General features: G+C 42.4%; 1 protein-coding gene across 1 annotated transcript in view; it reads right to left on the bottom strand.

The window, feature by feature from the left end:
- Positions 1–726: 726 nt before the first annotated feature.
- Positions 727–25,855, bottom strand: part of LRP3 (LDL receptor related protein 3) — a 41,623-nt gene continuing 16,494 nt past the window's right edge. Inside the window, exons 2-7 of the mRNA XM_066583104.1 lie at positions 17,196–17,243; positions 11,193–11,331; positions 9,108–9,316; positions 3,861–4,947; positions 3,082–3,214; positions 727–1,978 (exon numbers count right to left, since the gene is read on the bottom strand). Coding sequence (XP_066439201.1) covers positions 1,169–1,978; positions 3,082–3,214; positions 3,861–4,947; positions 9,108–9,316; positions 11,193–11,331; positions 17,196–17,243 — 2,426 coding nt within the window. The 3' untranslated portion in view covers positions 727–1,168. The remainder of the gene's footprint in view (positions 1,979–3,081; positions 3,215–3,860; positions 4,948–9,107; positions 9,317–11,192; positions 11,332–17,195; positions 17,244–25,855) is intronic.

Here is a 25,855-nt window from a genome sequence, read left to right as displayed (position 1 = left end):
ATGCATTCTCCATGATGGGAGGATGTCTAATATAGCTGGGTGATTGGAGGAGGAGAGAATAGGAAAGCATGCACTGGCCCTTTACGAAAGGGGACGGGAACAGGCACAAGCCCTATGGGCAGATACCAAAGAGACAGAGAAAGACAGAGCATGGCGTGCAGCACGTGGATGGTAATGGCACCTGGCTGCAGGCGGGCAGTGGGAGCCATGTTGATGTGTTGTGTCAATATGAATGATTGTTTGTCCTCCTCTGAATGTGAAGGGCCGGTAGACGAACACCAATCTCAGTGATCAGCGCTCATCATCACCGGCACATCGATTAATGTAAATTGAGCGTTAGCCTTTTGAGGGTTATCAACTAAAATCTTTAATGTTTAAATGACTTTGGTGCAACTGAACCGCTGTTTACACAACATCCTCCCATTAAAGCACATTTATTTCAGTGGACAAATCAGTAAATTTGTAATTTGTTTTTTAATCGGAATTCTTTTTTTCTTCCAAATGCCATACAACATAACTTATAAAGAAATCCCAGAGCAAAGTGCTAAAACCATCATTATTCATCTAATGAGGTACTGAAAACTTACATACCATCCACGTCAAAGGCAAAACAGAAGGAACCACCTTATTTTTTGACTTTCTGAAGGAACCCCTAACTCAGTCTTCACCAACATGTGACTCTCCGGCTGTTCCAAAACTATGCCTTCTAGTGAATCTGCTGGGAGGTTAAGTTTTGCATCAGGTGGAGGGTAACAGGTACCGGCGTAACTATAGGGTGATACAGGGGATGCGGTTGCTCCCGGGCCCAGGAGCCTTAGGGGGTCCATAAGGCCTTTCTTCTCCATATAGGGAGCCCAGTACTATGAATAAAGCATTATAGTTGGGGGCCCTGTTACAGGTTTTGCATTGGGGCCCAGGAGCTTCAAGTTACGTCTGTGTGTTAAGGGGTTTAGAGAAGTTGGGGGGCCCCAAGATAAACTTTTGCACCCGGGCCCATGAGCCTTTAGCTACGCCCCTGGTAACAGGTTTGAGACTCCCACCTTAGCTCGACACAGAAGATCCTCACATAGATTGGGACATATATGATAGAAAAATATACGGTTCGTGCTGAAATAAGATCTTTTCAAAAAAGTACAAAAACCTAAGCCACTGATAGGAAGCAATGTAGTTAGCAAATTAATAAGGATTCGTCATCACTAGTGCTGCTATCTGACAGGGGATGAGAGGTCTGCGGTGTTGGCACTACCATTGAGTGTTGGAAATGGTCATGGACCCCCAAAGGCTCTTCATGGCAAGAAGATACACAGCCATGGGGCTGCTCGTTCACCTGAATTTGGACATTCGTTGAGCTGTCTAAGGGGCCGGAGTTTTTAAAAGGCAATTGTAATGGGTCCTCGTTATGTTTATGGCTATGTGTTTTGCTGCTGAGACCAGCAGAAGTCCTTTTTGATACAGGCACTAAATAAAAAGTGTCCAAGAGTTCAGCCGAAGATATCTGTCCGGGAGATACTCCTGAGTCTTCCCTTATGGCTGGGTTAAAATAACAGTGGCAGGGATTTTCAGAGTCTGACAATGTAGAAGACCATTCCGTCTCCAGCTGTATGTGTGTGTCGGAGCAAGTCTGTGGTAGAACATTTAATGGAAGCTGCTCTGCAGCTCCGGGTTCCGGAGGCAAATAGCCGTCGTCAATGTCAGAACTTTCTGCCTCTTGACTAGAAGTCTGTGTTTCTGTGTTTAATGTTTCCAGAGGGGTCAGAGGACTCGGCCAGGGGTCCTCACTTCTGCAGGAGTCTGTCTCCCCGAACCGAGCCTGTGCAAGGAGGGATGAGGTCAGGAGAGGAATTTGGCCCCTTGCACGTGGACGATGGAATAATCTGTTCCAAAGTCTCCCCAATCGTCTTCTGGAGGAAGCCCTTCTTGAAGAATGTCGCCTCATCTGTCGACGCATTGCAGTACGAATATTTTGTAGCATGGACACCTGGAAAACAGAAATATGGGATAAACACTGAAAAATAAGATGTATTACTAATTGAATACTAGTTAACATGAAACTAATTGAATAACTGAACAGACTACTGTCTCACATGCTCATCAATTTCCGGCACTGTCATTGAATTGAGTGAGCAGTGGCGCACATCTGCATCCTTCGCTTCATTCTTGTGGGGACCATCAAAACCTGTGGTCCTCGGGATTGGTGAAGGTCCCAGCAGTCAGACTCGACTGATCATAACATTATCCTCTATTCTGTTGGTAGTGGATCACTTGACATCTTGGTTAAGATTGGAAATATCATGGGAACAGAATAATACCATGATGTATTTTAATCTGCCAGTCACTAAATCTGCAATTTAAAGGGACTCTCCAGAACTACACTATTGATAACTTATCCTTGGGATAGGTCCTCAATAGTTGATAGTTGGAGGTCCGCTGATGGGATTAAAATGACAACAGTGCCTGGGTGAGCGACGCTATCTCTTCAATCCATACCAGGCATAGTGCTGTACACTGTATAGTGGCTGTACTTAGTACTTCACTTGAATTGGACTGAGCTGCTCTCAGACCATGTGACCAATGGACGTGATATCACAGGCCTAAAAAGAGGCTGCAGTGCTCTCCTGAGCACCATGGCCTCTTCAATTAGCTGATTGGTAGGGATCCCGAGCAGTGGACTCCCACCGATCAACTAATGATAACTAGAGATGAGCGAACGTACTCGGATAGGCACTACTCGTCCGAGTAATGTGCCTTATCCGAGTACCGCTCTACTCGTGCTGAAAGATTCGGGGCGCTCCGCTGCTGACAGGTGAGTTGCGGCGGGGAGCGGGGCAGAGCGGGCGGGAGAGAAGGAGAGAAAGATCTCCCCTCCGTTCCTCCCCGCTCTCCCCTGCAGCTCCCCGCTCCGCAGCGCGTCCCGAATCTTTCAGCACGAGCGGGGAGGTACTCGGATAAGGCACATTACTCGGACGAGTAGTGCCTATCCGAGTACGTTCGCTCATCTCTAATGATAACCTATCCTGAGGAATAGTCATCAATAGTTTACTTCTGGAAAACCCCCTTAAGAAAACATGGAAATGTATTTACTTGAGAGTCACTGATGGCTGGAAAGTCTTCAACAGGAGGAATAAGTCCCTGTGCAATGAGCTGCCCATAAGACGGTGGAGCCTCACGTCTCACAAACTCTGCCTCTAAGCGGGTCATTTGTGTTTCAAATGCCCTACAAAAAAGAATTATGGAAACGTGCATTAAGAAGGTCATATAGAATTATATATGAAAACACATTGGTAGCAAATATGATGTCAATGCTACTTCATGACTCTAATTATAAACCTTAAAGGGGTATTGTGGGACTTCAACTACTGATGACCTATCTTGGGAATAAGATATCAGTAGTTAATCGATGGGGCATGCCACTTGGGATCCCCGCCAATCAGGTAATTGTTCGGCCTGCTGTCAGTGCAGTAGGGTGGAGGCCGTCGTCGGTAGTCAGAAGAGGTAGTCTAATAGCCGGCTTCACTCCCTATTAAAATTAATAAGAGCGCTGCTTCCTATTACATGTGCGGATCCTCAGTGTGGTCAGAGCTGGACGGAAGTGTAATAGGAGGCAGCACTCCTATTGATTTCAATGGGAGTCAAGCTAGCAGTTACACTTCATCTCTTCAGCAGCTAGGACGACGTCCGGTATGCTGGACTAACAGAGAGCCGAAGGATTAGCTGATTGACAGGGAAATCGAGTGTCAGGCCCCGACGATAGGTCATCAGTAGTTAAAGTACCAGAATATCCCTTTATGACAGCAGAAGACAATTACTGCCCTTGTCCAGAATAGAACCACCCACTAAAGTAGAGCAATTAATAGTCTCACCTGTACTCTCGGCTTCTAAGGGAGTATAGTTTGAAGGCACAGCCCAAGGCGATGACCAAGAGTAGACCGCACACCAAGCTGCCGATCAGAGCAGCCGTGATGACCTTTCTGGGTACAATCACCAAGCAGTTCTGCTCATCACTTCCATCCTGACAATCTTCTTGCCCATCGCAGCGCCATGTTTCGAAAATACACAGGTTGGTTCCACAATGGAAATTCCCCGGTTGGCATGTGAAGCAGTTTTTCTCATCAGAGCCATCTGGGCAGTTTTTCTGGTTATTACAGCGGTCAAGGTAGGAGTAACACAGGCCACTTCCTCCCTCGCAAGGATACTCGTTACTCTGACAAGGTTTACAGTTCTCTTCATCCTTGCCATTGGGGCAATGCCACCATCCATCACAAGTCTGGCGTTCGGAGTAACAAATGTCATCAACTCCACAGGGCTGCTCCCATGGCAAGCAGTAACCTTTGACTTGGTAAGTGGCATTAAAACCGTGGCCCATGCTTTTGGGACGTGCATGGTAGGATAAGGTCAGCTGGCCATTGGCAGACTCGGCACTGACCGTGCGGCGATTGTTGCGGAACGAAAGAGTTTGCAAAAGTTTATCGCTTCTCTCACCGATTCCTTCATATATTTTCACGTAATCACTGTAACCCAACAGCAAATCAATCTGTAGAATGACATGGCGATTGTCTTGGGTGTCTATGTACCAAATGCAACGAAGATCCGTCCGGCTATGATCTGGCCGGAAAAAGTCTGGTGACGCAAAGGAGCCATAGAAGTTGCTGAGCTTTCCACCACAAGTCACTTCAGGACAATTCTCTTCATCGGCGCCAGTCATGCAGTCTTTTACTGAGTTACACCTCAATTCATTAGACATGCACTGCGTGGAGTGAGCGAAGTTGCAGGGGAAGGTTCCTATAGGACACAGGCTGGTCCTTATCTCTGTAGAAGGATTTGTACAATTCTGCTCATCTGAGCTATCTCCACATTCATCTACAGAATTGCACCTCCAGGTGTTTGGGATACACTTCCCATTTCCACAAAGAAATTCATCGGTTGGACATGAAGTTAGCCCCATTTTTCCTTTTTAGAAAAAAAAAATATTATTTAATACTTTATAGAAATCAAGTATAGTGTGTTATAAGCATCTAAACTGGTGGCATGGAGGTGAGCATTGTCCAGCAGCTTTGGGTTTATCTCCATTCAAAGCAACCTCTATATAAAATGCATCTTATTTAGTTGTATTGCCGACAATCTGCACCAGGTATTCTTTAAGGGACCTTTCACACAGGATGGATTAGGCTTCACAACTAGAGATGAGCGAGCGTACTCGGTTCGGGTGTTTTTGCACTCGAGCACCGCTTTTTCCGAGTAACTGACTACTCGTACAAAAAGATTTGGGGGGTTGCAGAGGGGAGGGGGGAGAGAGAGCTCCCCCCTGTTCCCCACTGCCACCCCCCGGCGCCCCCCGAATCTTTTCGTCCGAGTAGTCAGTTACTTGGAAAAAGCGGTGCTCGAGTGCAAAAACACCCGAACCGAGTACGCTCGCTCATCTCTATTCACAACGCATCACAAGCCGCGGTAAATTCCGCACCAAAATCCACATGCTACCTGCAGATTTTGATGCGGAATTGAAAGTCACTTTCCCCTTCACCCCGAATAAAAAGAAGTCCGGGCCTGGCCCTTTTGCTGCTTGGCATTGATAACTTCCCACTGAATTTCAGAACTATCACATGCCATGTTCTCCATTCTTCCCGTCTTACACTAGCACGAGACTAGAAAAGCAATAGAATATCTTCCATAGAAGAGCAATTCAAGGCAGTATACTAGAGGCCTTCACAGACAAATGGAACATATGGCTTAACTATTATCCTACTCCAATTTAAAAACGTAACTCTTCCCCTTAGCCCCGTCCATCAAAACTCCAAGGCTCAAAAATTCAATATGAAAAACACTGGTTCAATGTTACTTTTTTTTCAAATGTTAACAATGTTACTAATAAAACAATCCAGGCCTTCTACACACGACAGGGTTGGATCTGGTATGCAGGATCCGGCAGCGCAATCCGACCCTGTGCCTGCCATTGACCCCGCTTACCTGTTCACATTCTTCTTTATCTGTACTACAGAAGCGTTGGCTGTTGTGCCAGCGCACATGCGCGGTACAGATTATGCCGTGCCCTTGCTGGCGATGACGCGGATCCCGCAACTAGGAGCTAGAAGGAGCTACTTCTGGTCATAAAGAGTGCAGAGGATTTTTTCCTTTTTCCTTCATTGGCCCTCGAAGTGAACAGGATGGTTTGCAATATCAACTTAGGCATAATGTACACTGCTGTCTGATTCTGGTAGCAAAACAGCTCCAGCCAGTGGACCCCACCAATATTCCATTATTCAGAAGCCAGAAGTGGGACAACCCCTTTAATGTTGGCGTAAATTCTTTAAGAATCTTTGATCAGCTGGTCATTGATTCCAACTACTTGGTCCACCAACACAGCAGCATCCAATTACCTTGAGCTTTTTGTCCTAACTTGTAACGATGAGCAAGTCATTCAAGTGAATGGAGGCAGAGCGGTTCGGGTTCGTTCCGGCCTGCCCACTTCCATTCACAGTGAACTGCTGGTCGCTCCAACATTGAGCGGCTCCTGTTTACACGGGCCGATAGTCACTTAGTTTTTAAATCTGCTAAAAACCAAGAAACTCCAACAAGTGAGCAATTAACAGCTCAAGGTCCTTTGGCGGGTGCTTGGGCATGGGACGACTATTGTCCGAATTTGCTAATTCCAGCGATTCAGGTGATAATTGCCCCAAAGGTACCTTTAAGGCCCAATCCTATGGGGGTATTTGTTATCTGTGTGCTGTCTGTGTATTTCATGATCAGCACACAGACTCATTATAGCCAATGGTCTGTGTGAGAAAAGCATAGCATGTCCTATTCTGGTCTGTATCATGGACCAAAATCAGACATGCAATGTTCACAGTCTGAGGGTATTAGACATCCCACCCACAGGGCATGCTGTCCAATGCGAGTTGCAACATATGTATGAAAGGACCCTTAGCTAGAAAAATGTTAAACCTTCATCTTTCAGATCAGTGGACCCCTACAGATCCTAGTGATATGCCATTACTTAAGCTGGTTTCACATCTACGTTGGATCCACCAATAGATCCAGCTGGAAATACCAGGAGAAGAAGCGTCACATGCAGCGCTTTTTCTCCCATCCAAAAGCCAGGCAACGGGCAGACCCCATTATAGTCAATGGGTCCGCCCGATGCTGTTCGGTTCCTTCCAGCGACAAAACCATTTGGCTGCGGGGATTCCCCTTTACTGCTCCCCGAATGGAGCAGTAAAATGGGAACCCTGCCTTAGATGTGTAGCCCCCCCCTTACTATGGTTTGCAAATTCCTTTAACCTGTAAGTAAACGCTACTCTGCAGGCAGCCATGAGAATTATCGCACCTTCATCCTAACATTTATCAGCTCAGAAGGACATGGGTAACGACTTTCGGTAGAGAGATTGAAAAAGCATTTAATGCGAGGTGATCCCATTAGCTGAACCAGCGGTACTGTAGTTGCAACTGTAATGACAATTGCTGGGAGTACTTTGCTTAATCTTCACGGCTTGAGAGATAATTTCTATCAAATTCCACTTCACTTAAGAGATTTCATGCAGACACGTCCTGTGATTTACAACACCTCCACTCCTCTGCCAGATGGATATTAACGGGAAATGCGAGAGATACGGAAGGAGAGGAGACGGAGGGAACACAGCCCCAACGCAGATGGTAATGGAATATGAAATGGACAGAAGTGATTCTGGGTATACACAGGAGGAAACCTCTCATGGAAAAGAAAATGGAAGCTTTTTGCAGTGAAATCAAAAGAATGCAATTACACGGGCTGCACTTTCAGTCTCTGCATGCAAAGGAGAAAATCAGGTTAATATTTTATAAAGCTGGAAATGCCTGGATTAAAAAAAAAAAGAGCTGGTTTGGGGGTTTAATCTCCCTTTATGCCCAGGGGCCGGTGGACACATGATGTCAGCCTCATGAAGCCGTGCTTTATATAATAATAGCCTCTCATCTCTATACCGGTGCTGATATGTAGACCCATACTGTACTTAAAGGGGTGTTCCCATTTCGACCAAACATGTCCAAGATGAGAACAATGTCCTGTATGAGGTGGCCACGAGTGTCACTTTATTTCTGTAACGCCCATAGAAGTTAATGGGAGTTATGCAAACATTATAGCACAGCAAAAGGGCCTTGTGTGGTGCCAAGTGTTAATGCAGCAGAAATGCAGTCCTAAGCTCTTGCTCATGACCTGAAGGTTGTGGGTTCAATCCCCACATGGATCAGGTAGCTGGTTCAAGGTTGACCCCTTCCGAGCTCAGTAATAAGTACCTGGCATGGTGGGGGGTAAAGATGACTGGGGAAGGCAATGGCAAACCACCCTTGATAAACAGTCTGACAAGATATGACATCACCCTAAGACTCAGTCATGACTTGCACCAGGGAATTTTACCTGCTTTTGTAACAGCGTAGCTTGCTGTGCTACACTATTTGCGTAACTCCCATTGACTGCTATGTGCGTTAAGAGAGCGAAGCCCACTCAGCTGTTTCCATAAACCCGACCACTGCCAGCCACCTCGTACAGTCAGGGCGGCAGTGGAGACTACAGCTAGAGATAGGTGCAGGCTCCAAAGGTGGGATCTGACTTATAATGACATCTCCTATAGGTATGCCATGTCCCACTTCTAGCCGTTTTCCTGCAGACAGCTCTCTACACTACACAGTGGCCCAGGTTGGTATTGCAAGTATTGAGTCCTATAGAAGTGAATTGGACTCAGCTTGCAGTACCAACCTGGGCCACTCTGCAACGTGAGGAGCTCTCTGTTTCTTGCAGCAACACTGCTAGAAGTGGGATAACCCCTTTAAATAGCTGGTCACCCAACACAGACCTTAAAGGGGGTTTACAAAATAATGTATATAAAACCTAATCATTCTGTAATAAAAAGTGATGCAACTTTTTATCATATTTTGCTTAAATTCTCCACTAAATGAATATATCTGCTTGTTGTCAGTGAACGAGAACATTTTTACTTAAAATTTAAAACAGCTACCTTCTCACAGCTGATGGTTTGCTACAATTGTACCCAGTCTAGACAGTCCTCTATGAATTATACAACTTGGTCTCCAGACAGATATTTAGGGTATAAAGACATTCCCTTGTATGGGATTATTCATACCTCTGATATATGACAGCCGGAATCCCTGAGATTGCCCTGAACTTAAGGAATCTGAATGAAAGAACATCCAGACATGATCCCGCAATGAAATGAAGGCCGGGGGGATAGTAGATCCGCAGACTTTATATCCTTCTCTTTTCGAAGAGGGACCGATCAGTAACCAGTCAATAGTGCACTTGTGGGAATCTTGAATATCAAAATTCTTAAAACTGTAAAATATAAAGAAACGAGAGAGAAGAAAGAGGCTATTAAAGATGTTGAACATTTTACCTGGCGTGGGAGTTTACATTACAAGTAGTTCCTGAATATGTACCTATCAGCCTAATCACTTCATCTTAGGGTGCCAGTGCACACTATGGTTGATCCACTGCAGCTCACCGCTAATTGCTGGCAGCATTTTGACTTGTTACTTGTTACAACTGGCAAGTATTGGTGTCACCCAGCAAGGATGACCAGGGAAGGCAATGGCAAACCACCCCGCAAAACCAGTCTGCCAAGAAAACGCACGATGTGACGTCCCCCGAGGAGTCAGTCATGACTCAGTGCTTGCATCAGGGGACTTTAGCTTACCTAGCAGGGAAAGCACCAAGGAGTCCCAAAGGCTTGTCCAATCTAGACAACCCCTTTCCAAAATCCAGGCCCGCTGATGATCAAGTGATTGCCATGGGTCAAGCAGCTATAACCCCTGACAATCAGCTGTTATTACTTGCTGGCGGCCATAAATGTAGTATAGCATGGGGCCCAATAAAATGAATGAGCAAACATGCAATATATGGTCACATGACATCCTCCAAAGTGAGAGGTGTTGGTGCAGTGGGTCCCAACTCTCGATAATGGCTAGAGCTCAAGAAGAGATCCCTTCCTATGTTTATGTGCTTAAATAGGGCATATGGACAGGGGTTCTTCAGACAATCCCTTTAAATTCTCTATTATTGGTCTTGGAACCCATCAGCAAGTAATTCCATATACATTTATTCCGAGTACTTCCAAGTCAGTAGTTCATTTTAACATACAATTATCATTAAAGGGGTTTTCCAGATTAATTTTCCTTAATTTAAGCTCCCTTCCAAAATAATGATTTATTAAATTGCATACTATTGCGAGGAGTGACTATTTGGTTCTCCAGTGCCCCGTGATGTCACCCGTGACATCACCAGGTCTTCTGGCCCCAGTGACATCCTGTATACAGGTCACATGGGTTTGTGGATATTCGAAAAAAAGAGGTTGCCAGCAGCACCTCATTAAACTCATACCGGAAGGACTAGAAAAATGCAACAGCCATCCAGGGGCTTTTACCACCGTTCCCAAAGCAGATCCAAAAAGAAAAAAAGGTGGCGGTATAGCATAAATGGGTGCAAAAGCAGTTGGAATCTTTATTCTTCCATGCCAAAGTCAAACAGCTACATTTCGACCCTGTGGGTCTTTGTCAAGCTTGACAAATACCCATGGGGTCGAAATGTAGCTGTTTGACTTTGGCATGGAAGAATAAAGATTCCAACTGCTTTTTTACCCATTTATGCTGCCACCTTTTTTTCTTTTTACTTTATGGGTTGGTAGATAGTCAGCCCGGGCCTGTGCATGAGATTTCGTTTCAAGGCCTGACATTGGCTGCAGTGGTCACATGGGTAAACAACTGCGTCACCACTGCAGCCAATGTAAACACAGACCTGCCAGGAGGACGGGTGTGGCGGTGGGGGTGCAGTGGGCAGTGGATGAGTTTTTTTATTTTATTATTTCATTCTCCACTGCCACCGATCGGACAACCCCTTTAAAGTCTCATCGAGGAAACCTTTTTTAGCACTGTGCCAGAAACACTCAGCGATCAATGCAGTATAACATGCTGGGCATTTAAATGAATGGTTATCCACATAGTAATATAGATGAACCCAGTAAGCCACAGCTGCTATATCTTAGCTACTGTCCTCTATGACATCCATACGCGCTAATAGGAAATGGGTCGTCTTGATGAGTTAGCCCCTTTAAATCTTCATCTTACCCTAAAGAAACAATCCAAAAATTGAAAGAATAGGAATGATGAGACATATCTGTGATGAAAGTGACTGTTTGTGTCAATTAGTGAGTCACCTAATTGTTATGACGTCTCCGTGGTCTCCTTGTATAAACCAGCTGCAGTTCATGGTAGGGGGATAATTCAGGGGCCACGCGGGGCTGTAAATGACGCCTCTTCGTTCTGTATGTGGCTCTGGATCACCACTGCAAGCAGCTGCCAAGATGCAAAACATAAGCACCCGTCAAAGAGTATAGAGGCAACAAAACGTATAGGCATGTTATATAATCTAGTGCAAATATGAGAACGGCGACCTGCGCCATAGCGTCCAATCACATTACTGCTGTAATTTTCCTAACATACTGCAGTAATATGAACGGATTCCATGGCCGGCTGCTCTTATTTTCCTTTCTTCTGTGTCTTATGACTCTTTATCCTATTTTGGAAACAAACTTGATAGGAGTATACTAATACACTGAGTCTAATACATTTGTAGTGGCCCAGAGTTAACGGGGGCCCCTCCATAAGTATGAATGTGTTTGTCCTGTGCAATTGTATTGTCAGTGTCTTATATTTGTGTGAATTTGATGTGTATTGCACCTCTGCAGCACTGAATGGGTTAAAATCTTGGTTATGTCTGGGAAATGTATCTTGTTGTATGTCACCATGGACTGTAACAGTTAAAGTATATAGATAATACACTGCAGTACAGAAGTACTGTAGTGTATTAGATGAGTGATCATGAGATTGAGTTCGCTAAAGGGTCATGGAAAGACGTAAAAAAAAACCCACATAAAACAAAGTTTAAAAAAAACCTTTTTTTGAGCAATTTCCCTTTGTTTAAGCAAAATAAATAAATAAGAAATTATGTTTGGTATCGCCACATCCGTTGACCTATACAATAAATTGACCATAGTTTTTCTCCTATAAGGTAAAAAGAAGGTAAAAAAAACACATTGTCTCCCAATTAAAGTGATCAAAATGTACCCCAAAATGGTATCAATAAAACTACAGCTTGTCACACAAAAAACAAGCACTCTCAGAGCCCCATCCATGGAAAAATAAAAAAGTTTTGGTTCTTTGAATGCAGCGATACCAAGAAAATATATTTTCCAAAAAAAAGGATTTTTATTGTGCAAAAGTAGAAAAAATCTAAAAATAAAAATGTATAATTCTGGTGGTATTGTAATTGTTATCATATAATTTATACTACATAGTAAATGCCGCAAAAAATAAGTCAAATTGATGGTTTTTTTTTTTAACCCTGTTCCCCCTAAGGGCTTAGTCACACGGGCGTTTATTGCCGCGATTTGCGCATGCGCATGCGTCCGGCGACTTTTTAAAACCATTGCTTTGCAATGGTATCGGACACATGAGCGCTTTTTATGCGCTCGTCCGATAAATTAGAGAACAGAAATCGCAGATCGCACCTATCTGCGATCTGCGATTCCTGTTCTCTTCTCTATATGCGCTCAATGGGGCCGGCGGCAGCAGCGCCGACCCCATTGAGAACATACAGAAGACAAATCATTCTTCTCTGCCCCAGCTGGAACAGCTGTGGCAGAGAAGAACAATGTTTGCCCATTAAATTCAATGGAGCGGCAATACAGCCGACTCCATTGAAAGCAATGGGCTGCCGGCGTGCCCGGGATGAATTGTCGGCAAGGGGTTAAATATATAACCCCTTACCTGCAATGCATCCTTAAATGTGAAAAAATAAAAAAAAAGGATGTACTCACCAGCTCCCGGCAGCTGGAGATCCCGGCGGTCGGTCTGCAGTGGGTGTGAAGGAGGTGTGACTCAGGCTTGCCCCTGATTGGCTCAGCCTGAGCCAATCAGAGGCTGATCTCAGTCACACCCATTCATGAAGTCATGAATGGGTGTGACTGAGACTTGCTTCTGATTGGCTCAGCACTGAGCCAATCAGGGGCAAGTCTGAGTCACACCTCCTTCACACCCACTGCAGGCCGGCCGCCGGGATCTCCAGCTGCAGGGAGCAGGTGAGTACATCCTTTTTTTTTATTTTTTCACATTTAAGGATGCATTGCAGGAAAGGGGTTATATATTTAACCCCTTCCCGACAATTCATCCCACACTCGCCCGCAGCGCTTGCATTCAATGGAGCCGCTGTATTGCCGGCTCCATTGAATGCAATGCGCTGGACAGCTCCGGCCCGTTTCTAATGAAACGCGGCTAGGAGCAGATTTTCGGGCGATTTTTGGGCCGATTTTTCGGCGCCGGTCACGCGATTTGCGCATGCGCATCCGTCATGCGATGCGCAAATCGCGTGAAAAAACGCCCGTGTGACTAAGGCCTAAATATTAATAAAAGTTATATATTTTATGAACCCCAAACCGGTACCATTTAAAACTACAGTTTGCCATGGAAACAACAAACCCTCATACGGCCATGTCAATGGAGAAAATAAAACAGTTATGGGTCTTAAAAAGTAGAAGTGAAAATCCCAAAAATTGTTGTATCCTTACGTTCCAATTCTTAAGGGGTTAATAAAAACAATTTATTATATATCCCATGCAGGTCTATGTACAGCCTCTATGAAACAAGGCGGTGGGCTGGATTCAGAGACTGAAGGGCATTGGCAGTCAATACCTGTACAGCATGAGCTGAGAGAGTGCCTGACCAGAGTCGGATGGAAAAATGGACAATCATTGGTTGCCCAAGACCTACTGTAGAGCCTGCATTCTGTAGTGGACTGCCGGGACTGAGGAGCATCAATACAAGACTAGTACTCTTTATGAGCGGTGTATAAATGCGAGGCAGGCTTTGGCAAAGAGTAGCCTCTCAGAAAGCAGGTAGGCACAGTAGGATGGGCATCTAGCTAGCAGTTTGCTAGCATTGCTAACATTGGCACAACCTTTCTAAGGACTGTTCCAAAAGAGGTTGTGCCACTGCTCAGTCTTCATATTTGTTCAACTACAATGTCCGCTCTTACAACCAGCGTTACCAACCATTTGTAAATTTCTGGACAGTTTGCAAGAACAGGGGAATTTTTTTCAGTGTCCATGGGAAAAAAAACAGATGCGTCCATGATTTCTTTGAGAGGTTGGTGGTACTTGAGTAGGTCATCGAGACTGTAATTAGCATTTTACAGTTCACAGTCGATGCTGGTAATGTGCTATAACGGGTATATTAAGCTATAGACATGTATTATTTATGATCTCAGTCAATATGGCTTTCCAATTTGCCTGTAAAAAATGTTGTCTGTCCGTGATTTTCTGGATATATTGTCCAGAAAAAAAGAAAAAAAACAAGTTGACAACCCTACTGATGTCCTCAGCCTTGCAGATGCCAAAGGAGTAGATAACCCATTAGCTCCTATGACCTACAGTATGTACAGTGTAATGAGCAAAACAGAAATGGCTGTGTTATTAACGAGTCCAGACGTGTGGTCTCTGTGGTCGACTCTTGCTGCATACTAATTTAACAAAACCTGAGCTGAATTATCCATGACCTGGCATGGTAGTTTTTTGCTAGTATTGTGGAACTATTTGTCCAAGCACATTCTACACTCAAAGGAGGAGAGGTGGAGTGATCAGTCAGTAATTGCTTCCAGTAGGTGGCACTGTGGAGAATTATTCCATCACTCATTTGCATGGCTTTTTCCCAGGTAGCATTGCATGGTGTATATGATTCCCTGCACACTCATGGTGCTCTCCACAAGAATAACATTAACCAGCCAACTGGAACCCTACTGTGCACTGATGAGGGGCAAGAACCCTAAAACAGCTGTCTGTGCATTGATATTCGGTTTGGCCTATACCCTTAATCACATTTCAAAGCATGCTAAAAGGTTGGATATTGATTGATAAGGTAGCTACCATTCTAATAGGTGGCACAGTGGAGGATTATTCCCTCACTCATTTGCATGGCTTTTTTCCAGGGAGCATTGCTTGGCCTAAGTAAGACTCTCTACACCCTTGTAGTGCTCTCCACTGAGAGAAACATTAGCTCCCCCACACCCAGACTCATAGGGTACCTACCATTCCAATAGGTGGTGCTCTGGATAATTATTCCATCACTCACTTGGTGTTTCCTGCGCGCATTGGCACAGTATTTCTGGTTCAGAACTAGCGCATCCAGTTTGGATGTGTCACCATGATCTGCCCTGACTCTGCAGCAGACCCCTGTGTGTTGGGTGCCTGTGTCTCCGGAGGCCCCTATTTAGAGGAAGGTACTGTTAGGTTCAAGCGCAGTGCAACAGCCACAGGTGGGGATTGATTGAGCTGGTGGGTCTGGATTACTCCAGCCAGCCAATCCCCCAGGTCTGTTGCTCATACATACTAGCTTCTCTGCTAGAGGCTGCTGGGCTTTTCTCTGTTTGTTCAGTGTAAACAGTGTCATGTTCCTGTGTGTCTGTGCAGGGTACCAGATGTGTGATGTGAACAGTTTTGTTCAGGGTGCATGGTGTTCTGTGTTTTATGCAAATCCCTGGCGAGTTGGTGTGGGCTGTGTTCAGTCCTGCTGTGTTTCGTTTGTCATCTAGGTCTAGGTAGATCCCTAGGTTCCAGCATGGGGCTGTCCCCGTCGGGAAAAATACCCTGCATGCAGGCAGGTTTCATGTGGAAGCTGTCTTGTTAAAGTAGGGACCCACAAGACAACGAGGACCCTTGAAGTGGGCTCACGGGCTTAAGTATCTTGGCCAAAATACAAACAAATACCTCGTACATTCTGTAGTTATTCCATCTGGCTATGTCAGCAGGTATACACATGAGTGTTTTCAGACTTTGTTAGTCATGACTTAGGTCTGTTTCGTTGAAGTTTCGCCAGTTCGTGAGTGTGAATGATGTAACAGTTAGCTTTACCATCTGCTACATATATCCTTTCCTATATTCTATCTAGGGATAGGCTTAAGTTCTTAAGTACGTGACATGGGGATGTCCTTGTCAGGCTGATCACCCTGCTTATATGCAGGGACCGCCAAGCCCATCCTTTCAGGGATAGTGATCGCATTCTTGTAGTGGTCTATTATGGACATTTTAATACGTTTTAGTGTTACGTATATATGTTGGTCCATTAAAGAACATGACCTTGTCACAGTGTGACGTGTTGGTGATGTTTTTGTAGGCCAGGTGAGTAAACGCTGCACGAGTGTAACACCCTATATGTATAAAGTAACCTTATGAAGCTCTATGAAAAACAGTTCATAACTAAAAATAAAACAGATTTCACAGCTGACATTTCTGCTGTGCTTCATAAGTGCAAAATGCAGCAAATATAAGGAAAAAAAATCAGCATGACTTCAGCCCAGCCCTAGTATTCCCAGGGGTCTTTAAACTTGTCTTGCTATTATAGCTTTGGGAACAAGTTTCTGGTCTCCAGGGACACTGCAGAATCTCGGTAAAGTGAAAGTGAAGAATCACCATCTGCATGGTACTGATTAAACCAAGGATGGACGCAGACAGAATAGGACCACTGTGCAAGAACAGTATAAGGGTCCCCATAATCTTGATTGATAAAAGTCTCTATAGCACAGTATCTCATATACAGGGCCTGTTAAAGGGTCGGATATTGACTCACAGGGTTGCTATTGAATAGGTGGCACAAGACAACCAACCTTCTTCCTCCATGACGAGAGCTTATTTAAATACCCAGTTTCCCAGGAAGCATTGCTGGTCTAAGTCAACTTGATGGTCTCCACAAGCAGAAGCTTTACACAGCCTAATAAACAGAATGGCACTGCTTTCCATTTGACAATAGCCCCCCTTGCCTCCTGTGTTGCACATGCAGCATGTCTAGATTAAAGGACAATGCACAGTCACAACTAATGTCAACATCAGCGTCACGGACAACAATGAGTTATAATGCAAAGTTGTTTTGAAAAAGATACGTTTTAATCAATACCTATTTTTTATTTTGAATTTCCCTGACATGATGCCTCAGTACGGAAGGTATAAGTCATGCTTTATTTAAAGGGGGAGGAGCTAAACAAAACACAGTACTATAATCCTGATGTTTTATTCGAGGATATGACACTTCTAATAACTTAATGATTTATCATAGGAGGATCACCATATATATTACAAAGACTGGTAGATGAATTAAGCCAACATGTGCCTTACCTGTAAAAGGGAAAGTGCTATCTACCCATCCAGGTGAGAGTGCATTAACTAGAAGAGAAAACAGATGATTCAATGATATATATTATAATACTTCCTCCTGTTTAGAAGAATATTAAAATACTGCCCCCTATGTACAGATATAACTATTTTAATATTGATGCATAGATAAAAGAATGCAACAACTATAACACTCCCCCTTATGTACAAAAACATAACTACTCTAATGCTGCTCCTATGTACAAGAATATCATTACTATAATACTGCCCCCTATATACAAGAATATCATTACTATAATACTGCCCCCTATGTACAAGAATATAACTACTATAATACTGCCCCCTATGTACAAGAATATAACTACTATAATACTGCCCCCCTATGTACAAGAATATAACTACTATAATACTGCCCCCTATGTACAAGAATATAATTACTATAATATTGCCCCCTATGTACAAGAATATAACTACTATAATACTGCCCCTATGTACAAGAATATAACTACTATAATACTGCCTCCTATGTACAAGGATATAACTACTATAATACTGCCCTCTATGTAAAAGAATATAGCTACTATAATACTGTCCCTATGTACAAGAATATAACTACTATAATACTGCTTCTATGTACAAGAATATAGCTACTATAATACTGCCCCAATGTACAAGAATATAACTGCTATAATACTGCCTCCCATGTACAAGAATATAACTACTATAACACTGCTCCTATGTACAAGAATATAACTACTATAATACTGCCTCCTATGTACAAGAATATAACTACTATAATACTGCCTCCTATGTACAAGAATATAACTACTATAATACTGCCCCCTATGTACAAGAATATAACTACTATAATACTGCCCCCTATATACAAGAATATAACTACTATAATACTGCACCTATGTACAAGAATATAACTACTATAATACTGCACCTATGTACAAGAATATAACTACTATAATACTGCCCCCTATGTACAAGAATATAACTACTATAATACTGTCCCCCTATGTACAAGAATATAACTACTATAATACTGCCTCCTATGTACAAGAATATAACTACTATAATACTGCCCCCTATGTACAAGAATATAACTACTATAATACTGCCCCCTATGTACAAGAATATAACTACTATAATACTGCACCTATGTACAAGAATATAACTACTATAATACTGCACCTATGTACAAGAATATAACTACTATAATACTGTCCCCCTATGTACAAGAATATAACTACTATAATACTGCCCCTATGTACAAGAATATAGCTACTATAATACTGCTCCTATGCATAAGAATATAACTACTATAATACTGCCCCCTATGTACAAGAATATAACTACTATAATACTGCCCCCTATGTACAAGAATATAACTACTATAATACTGCCCCTATGTACAAGAATATAACTACTATAATACTGACCCCTATGTACAAAAATATAACTAGTATAATACTGCCCCTATGTACAAGAATATAACTACTATAATACTGCCTCCTATGTACAAAAATATATCTATTATAATACTGCTCCCTATGTACAAGAATATAACTACTATAATACTGCCCCTAAGTACAAGAATATAACTACTATAATACTGCCCCCCTATGTACAAAATTTTAACTACTATAATACTGTCCCCTATGTACAAGAATATAACTACTTTAATACTGTCCCCTATGTACAAGAATATAGCTACTATAATACTGTCCCTATGTACAAGAATATAACTACTATAATACTGCCCCCTATGTACAAGAATATAACTACGGTAATACTGCCCCCTATGTACAAGAATATAACTACTATAATACTGGCCCCTATGTACAAGAATATAACTACTATAATACTGCTCCTATGTACAAGAATGTAACTACTATAATACTGCCCATATGTGCACATAGAATGTGAAGCGAGAAGTAAGCGATTCTCAGCAATGATCTGACTGTCTAAACATTCTGCATGAGTGCAACAATAAGCAGTAACGTTACACGCTCATGTGCTTGTTTAGACAAATGTCAATGTTTAGACTAATGTTTAGACAAAGTCAAACATGAGTCAATGGAGGTTGGCTAACCTGCAGGCCATACGCAATTAACATTTCATATGGGCCGCAGGTACCCGCATCATTGCCTAGCGATGATGTGGAAAATACAAATATTGGAGAAAAAAAATTGTACTGTGCATGACTGCCGGCGAGCCGCCGCGGTCAACGGCAATATACATAATACATGCGGAATGCGGCTTGCCCATCCGAAGTTGGCCTTAAAAAAATCAGTGTTTATCATGCCAGCTGCAGATGTGCGTGTGCATGCAGTAGAGCAGTGTGTGTGTGTGCATGTAAATAGCAGAGCTGTATGTGTGTATGTAATTGTGCATGCTGCAAAGCTATGTGTACGTGCAGCAGTGCTGTGTATAATGTGAACTTCTGAGCTTGCGTCATTGTTTGATTGGACACCATAGGTTGAATATTAGCTGACTGTTTACTGTTAACCCCCTTTTCTATACTGGAACACCAAAGTTAATGACGGTAGCCCCTCCACTTTGTTGGACCCCCAGAGACATTTAAATTAGTATAAAAATATTTTTCCCGGTTTTCTGTTGTCTAAACCTGGGGGCCATCTCGTAGTCCGAAAAATACGATATTTCCCACACTATTGCTATGTCCTTTTGCGTATATGAAACTCTTTCCCAGTTTGTGTTAAACCCTGCATGCTGAAGAGATCTAAGTCATTTACAAGCCCTCTCTTCGCCATTATCCTTTCAGTCAGCCATCATAAGGTATCAACAACTGAGCACTCTCACTCTTCTTACTGGGGCGGTATTACAGAATCGCTGAGGTCACTCTGATGCCGTACATTTGCCAGAAAAATAAGCATAAACACCATATGTCACTGATACAAATCTCTGTGTAGGACAGGACAGGATTACAGTATGATTACGGTTGTCACATGCTTGCTAAAAATGGGGCTTTTGCCAATTTTATTAATAGGGTGGAAAAATAACACGCAGGAGGATAATATATTTTTCCAGAAACTCTGAATATGATTCAAATCATAAATTGAATAAATGACTCAAAAGAAAAATAGCCTCCGATAACAAAAGTAAGGGATTCGGTAAATTTGTACAACAAAGCATATAATTCATTGCGTATAAAACAGAAATTAATAGCCTGTAAAAGTGGGGTTGTAAAATATTAACATTTCACATGAAGGATAAACCGGACCCGCCATGTTTACTTTTGGAAAACCGCATTCTAGAAGCGCCAAAATAACTATTCAAAATGCATACAAGGTCAAGACAAACAGCAGACTAATTATTTATGACTATGACTATGCTAAAAGAAAGGGACTGAGGACTAAAGGCCCATTTAGAGGGGACGAATGTCGGGCAAACAATGCTCGACACCCGTAACCGCATACACTCGCTCCCGTGCTCCTGCTAGTATCGCTGGCTCACTCACAGAGCGGCCAGCAGGGGGCGGGGTTGCTGCAGAAGATTTCTCTCCTCTCACTCCCCCACCCCTCTCCATTGATTTAACATAGCAGCAGTTCAGTACTAAACAGCTGCTATTTACACTGAACGATCAGCGTTCAGCTCATTGTTCACTGTAAATAGCAGCCGTTCAATATTGAATGGCCGCTATGTTAAATTAATGGAGAAGGGTGGAGGAGCGAGAGGAGAGAAATCTCCTCCTGCCGCCCCACTGTGAGCCAGCGATACTATCTCCCGTACAGGTGCACCGGAGCTAGTATGTGACGGGACGAGTGTCGGGCATCATTTGCCCAATATTCGTCCCGTCTAAATGAGCCTTAACTCGTCATCAGCACTAAAGGTTCTTTAGTGTAAGAGAAGGCAAAATAGCAAAGGCTCTAAGCCACACAAAGATCCCGTGTGACAACCGATGCTGTGTGAAAGATGCCCAGATCTGTTGACAAAATGTAGTTTTATTTTGATTTCCTATCAATTAACACAGGAAACATCTTTCAATGCATAAAGCCTAAACTGCAAGTTGATACTAAAATAATACTGTTCCTATGTACAAGAATATAACTACTATAATACTGCCTCCTATGTACAAGAATATAACTACTATAATACTGCCCTACTATGTACAAGAATATAACTGCTATAATACTGCTCCTATGTACAAGAATATAACTACTATAATACTGCCCCCTATGTACAAGAATATAACTACTATAATACTGCTCCTATGTACAAGAATATAACTACTATAGTACTGCTTCCTATGTACAAGAATATAACTGCTATAATACTGCTCCTTATGTACAAAAATATAACTACTATAATATTGCTTCTATGTACAGGAATATAACTACTATAATACTGCCCCTATGTACAAGAATATAAGTTCTATAATATTGCCCCCTATGTACAAGAATATAAGTTCTACAATACTGCTCCTATGTACAAGCATATAACTACTATACTGCACCCTACGTACAGGAATATAACTACTATAATGCTGCTCCTATGTACAAGAATATAACTAATATAATACCGCCCCTATGTATAAGAAAATAACTACTATAATACTGCCCCCTATGTACAAGAATATAACTACTGTAATACTGCCCCCTATGTACAAGAATATAACTACTATAATACTGCCTCCTATGTACAAGAATACAACTACTATAATACTGCACCCTATGTGCAAGAACATAACTACTATAATACTGCCCTCTATGTACAAGAATATAACTACTATAATGCTGCTCCTATCTACAAGAATAAAACTACTATAATACTGCCCCCTATGTACAAGAATATAACTGCTATAATACTGCTCCTATGTACAAGAATATAACTACTATAATACTGCCCCCTATGTACAAGAATATAACTACTATAATACTGCCCCCTATGTACAAGAATATAACTACTATAATACTGCTCCTATGTACAAGAATATAACTACTATAGTACTGCTTCCTATGTACAAGAATATAACTGCTATAATACTGCTCCTTATGTACAAAAATATAACTACTATAATACTGCTCCTATGTACAGGAATATAACTACTATAATACTGCCCCTATGTACAAGAATATAAGTTCTATAATATTGCCCCCTATGTACAAGAATATAAGTTCTACAATACTGCTCCTATGTACAAGCATATTACTACTATACTGCACCCTACGTACAGGAATATAACTACTATAATGCTGCTCCTATGTACAAGAATATAACTAATATAATACCGCCCCTATGTATAAGAAAATAACTATTATAATACTGCCCCCTATGTACAAGAATATAACTACTGTAATACTGCCCCCTATGTACAAGAATATAACTACGATAATACTGCCTCCTATGTACAAGAATACAACTACTATAATACTGCACCCTATGTGCAAGAACATAACTACTATAATACTGCCCTCTATGTACAAGAATATAACTACTATAATGCTGCTCCTATCTACAAGGATAAAACTACTATAATACTGCCCCCTATGTACAAGAATATAACTGCTATAATACTGCTCCTATGTACAAGAATATAACTACTATAATACTGCCCCCTATGTACAAGAATATAACTACTATAATTCTGCCCCCTATGTACAAGAATATAACTACTATAATATTGCTCCTATGTACAAGAATATAACTACTATAGTACTGCTTCCTATGTACAAGAATTTAACTGCTATAATACTGCTCCTATGTACAAGAATATAACTACTATAGTACTGCTTCCTATGTACAAGAATATAACTACTATAATACTGCCCCCTATGTACAAGAATATAACTACTATAATACTGCTCCTATGTAGAAGAATATAACTACTATAATACTGCCCCCTATGTTCAAGAACATAACTACTATAATACTGCCTCTATGTGCAAGAATATAACTAATATAATACTGCCTCCCTATGTAAATGAATATAACTACTATAATACTGCCTCTATGTACAAGAATATAACTAATATAATACTGCTCCTATGTACAAGAATATAACAACTATAATACTGCTCCTATGTACAAGAATATAACTACTATAATACTGCCCTCTATGTACAAGAATATAGCTACTATAATACTGCCCTCTATGTACAAGAATATAACTACTATAATACTGCTCCTATGTACAAGAATATAGCTACTATAATACTGCCTTCTATGTACAAGAATTTACTATAATGTCTTCTCTTACCAACTTCACCCCTCCTGACCTAGCGAATTTCCTGGCCCATTAGCTCCCCAATTCTTGCCCCAGTTGTCCCCGCGTATGAATAATACGTGGGGAGAATTACTCTTTAGGGCGCAATCAGACGAGCATGGTTTACATGCTGCTACAGCAGCGTGTAAACCACGCTGCTATAGGAACCAATAGGTTCCTATAGAAGCTCTCATACAGATCCTTTTTAGAAGTACAGAAATCTGCGCTTCTAAAAAGAATGGACAGCGAGTTCAGATTCGCCTGTGAGCTCCGTGTTGCGCAGCATTGCAGGGTGCTTTCAATAGGCTCCTATGGGAGCCGTGGAAGCTCGCAGTCCGCACCACTGATGTTTGACCGGGCTCCTTCACGTAGCTAGAAGCAGCCCGGTCACGCAATCATTTTCAGGATGATAGCGGCGTGGTTTACACGTTGCTTAGCAGCGTGTAAACCACGCTCGTCTGACGGAGCCCATAAGAGTTAACTATCATAGTGAAGAAGTAATAAGGGCCTCATTAAGATGACTTATCATCCAACAGACTGCTACTTGAGATCATCATGGACAAGTCATCCCTGTACTACATAACTATTGCTCTCAGGTTTAGTTATATCCGGAAGCAGTCAGAACACCCAGATAGCACCGGATGATAAAACCTTAAACTCCAGCCTGACGTTAGAGGGACTACAGGCGGCTTCGGAGGTGGGCCAGCCAGCTCTTATCTTCCAGTCCTGCTCTTTCATTTGTATTTGAATTTAATTAGCAGACCCCGAAGGCTAATCCGGAGAATCCATCTCTATATCAAGTCAGTAAATATTCTGCGATCTGCTCACAAAGCGAACTAATTCTTCCCATCAATGGGATAATGATCAGCCTGAATTCATTTCTCAACAGTCGAGGAATACAAGAAGATGGAAGTGAGAAGCTGTCTCAATATTGATTTTAGAGTATTGCCAGCTAGAAGACACTTGCCAAATTGCTGCAGGATTTCAAGCGACTAAGTAACTGCTTCTTCTATTGGTTCATGGAAGACGTCTGGGCCCACCTGCGAAAGTGGAGGCAGCTGGGGCGTGAGGTGGGGGGGACGTCAGGAGACAAGACTGAATGTAGATTTGCATAATGATAAAAGGCACACCGCAAGGCAAAAAAACACAAGCGCCTCTCCCCTCGCTGCTGGTGCCAATGTGATACCGACAAAATAACTGTCTTTAATGCTGTTCTATAGCAGCGCAAATGTTTAACTCTTGCAGTGCTGTACTAGCATAAACATGCTTGTTCTCAAAGATGGATGTTTCAGCCATGTAACGTCTTCTACAGATGTGTTGAGTACCTGGACTTATGGAGTTCATGGACCTATGCCATACACTGTTACAACACATGCTATACACTGTCCTACCAAAAATATTTGGACACCCTATCAGTAGAGTAGATAATTTCTTATTAGAAAATTTTGTGTCCTAGACCTGTGTTCCCCAACTCCAGTCCTCAGGGACCGCCAACAGGTCATGTTTTCAGAATTTCCTCAGTGTTGCACACGTGATGTAATTATGGTTGGTGCCTCAGATATTGCCACAGGTGTACTCATCATAGGATATCCTGAAAACATGACCTGTTGGTGGCCCCTGAGGACTGGAGTTGGGGACCCCTGTCCTAGACCATACTACATGAGATGCAGAACCTTGGAGGTGTTAAGCATACTTTGTGACAGGAACTGCATGCTATTGAATATATGGGTTACATCGCTACACACATGCTACTTATCACAAAAGTGCAATACACTGGCCCATCTACAATGATGCAAGGGCTGTTGTCATTGGACAGTTGAGCAATGGAAGATTGTTCTGTGGAGTGATGAATCGCGCTACTCCATCTTCATATCAGATGGATATACCTGGGTGTGGAGGATCCTGGGGAACACCTTTTACCTAAGTGTGTTGTGCCAATAGTTAAGTACTGAGGAGGTTCCACTATGGTCTGGGAATGTGTTATGTGGCATGGTCTCGGTCCGTAGGTTGTAGTGACAAGAACCATGAACACAGAGGTGACCCTGACATTCTAGACAATAACGTGCTACCAACAATGTGGTAATACTCTGGGAATGGTCGGACATACTTCCAACAAGACAACGCACCTTGTCACAAATCCAGTGCTGTTTTACATTGGTCCACAATTGGACTTACCTGCTCCCTGCTGAACATCTCTGGAAATATGAACAGTGTCTATCTTCTTTCAGAGAACTCACCAAATGTTTGCAGGATGAATGGAGGGAAATACCAGCTGAAGTGTATGAGATGTTAGTAGAAAGTATCTACTGAGAGTGTCTAATGTCATTAGAGCCAAAGGAGACCCACTAAGTATTAACATATAGAAATAAATACTATTTTTGATTCTTGCTCAGGTGTCCAATTAACTTTGGTAATGTATTATGCTGTTCTT

The sequence above is a fragment of the Eleutherodactylus coqui genome, chromosome 11 (assembly GCF_035609145.1).
Source record: "Eleutherodactylus coqui strain aEleCoq1 chromosome 11, aEleCoq1.hap1, whole genome shotgun sequence".
NCBI lineage: Eukaryota > Metazoa > Chordata > Amphibia > Anura > Eleutherodactylidae > Eleutherodactylus > Eleutherodactylus coqui.
This window is presented reverse-complemented; position numbering and strand designations above follow the sequence as displayed.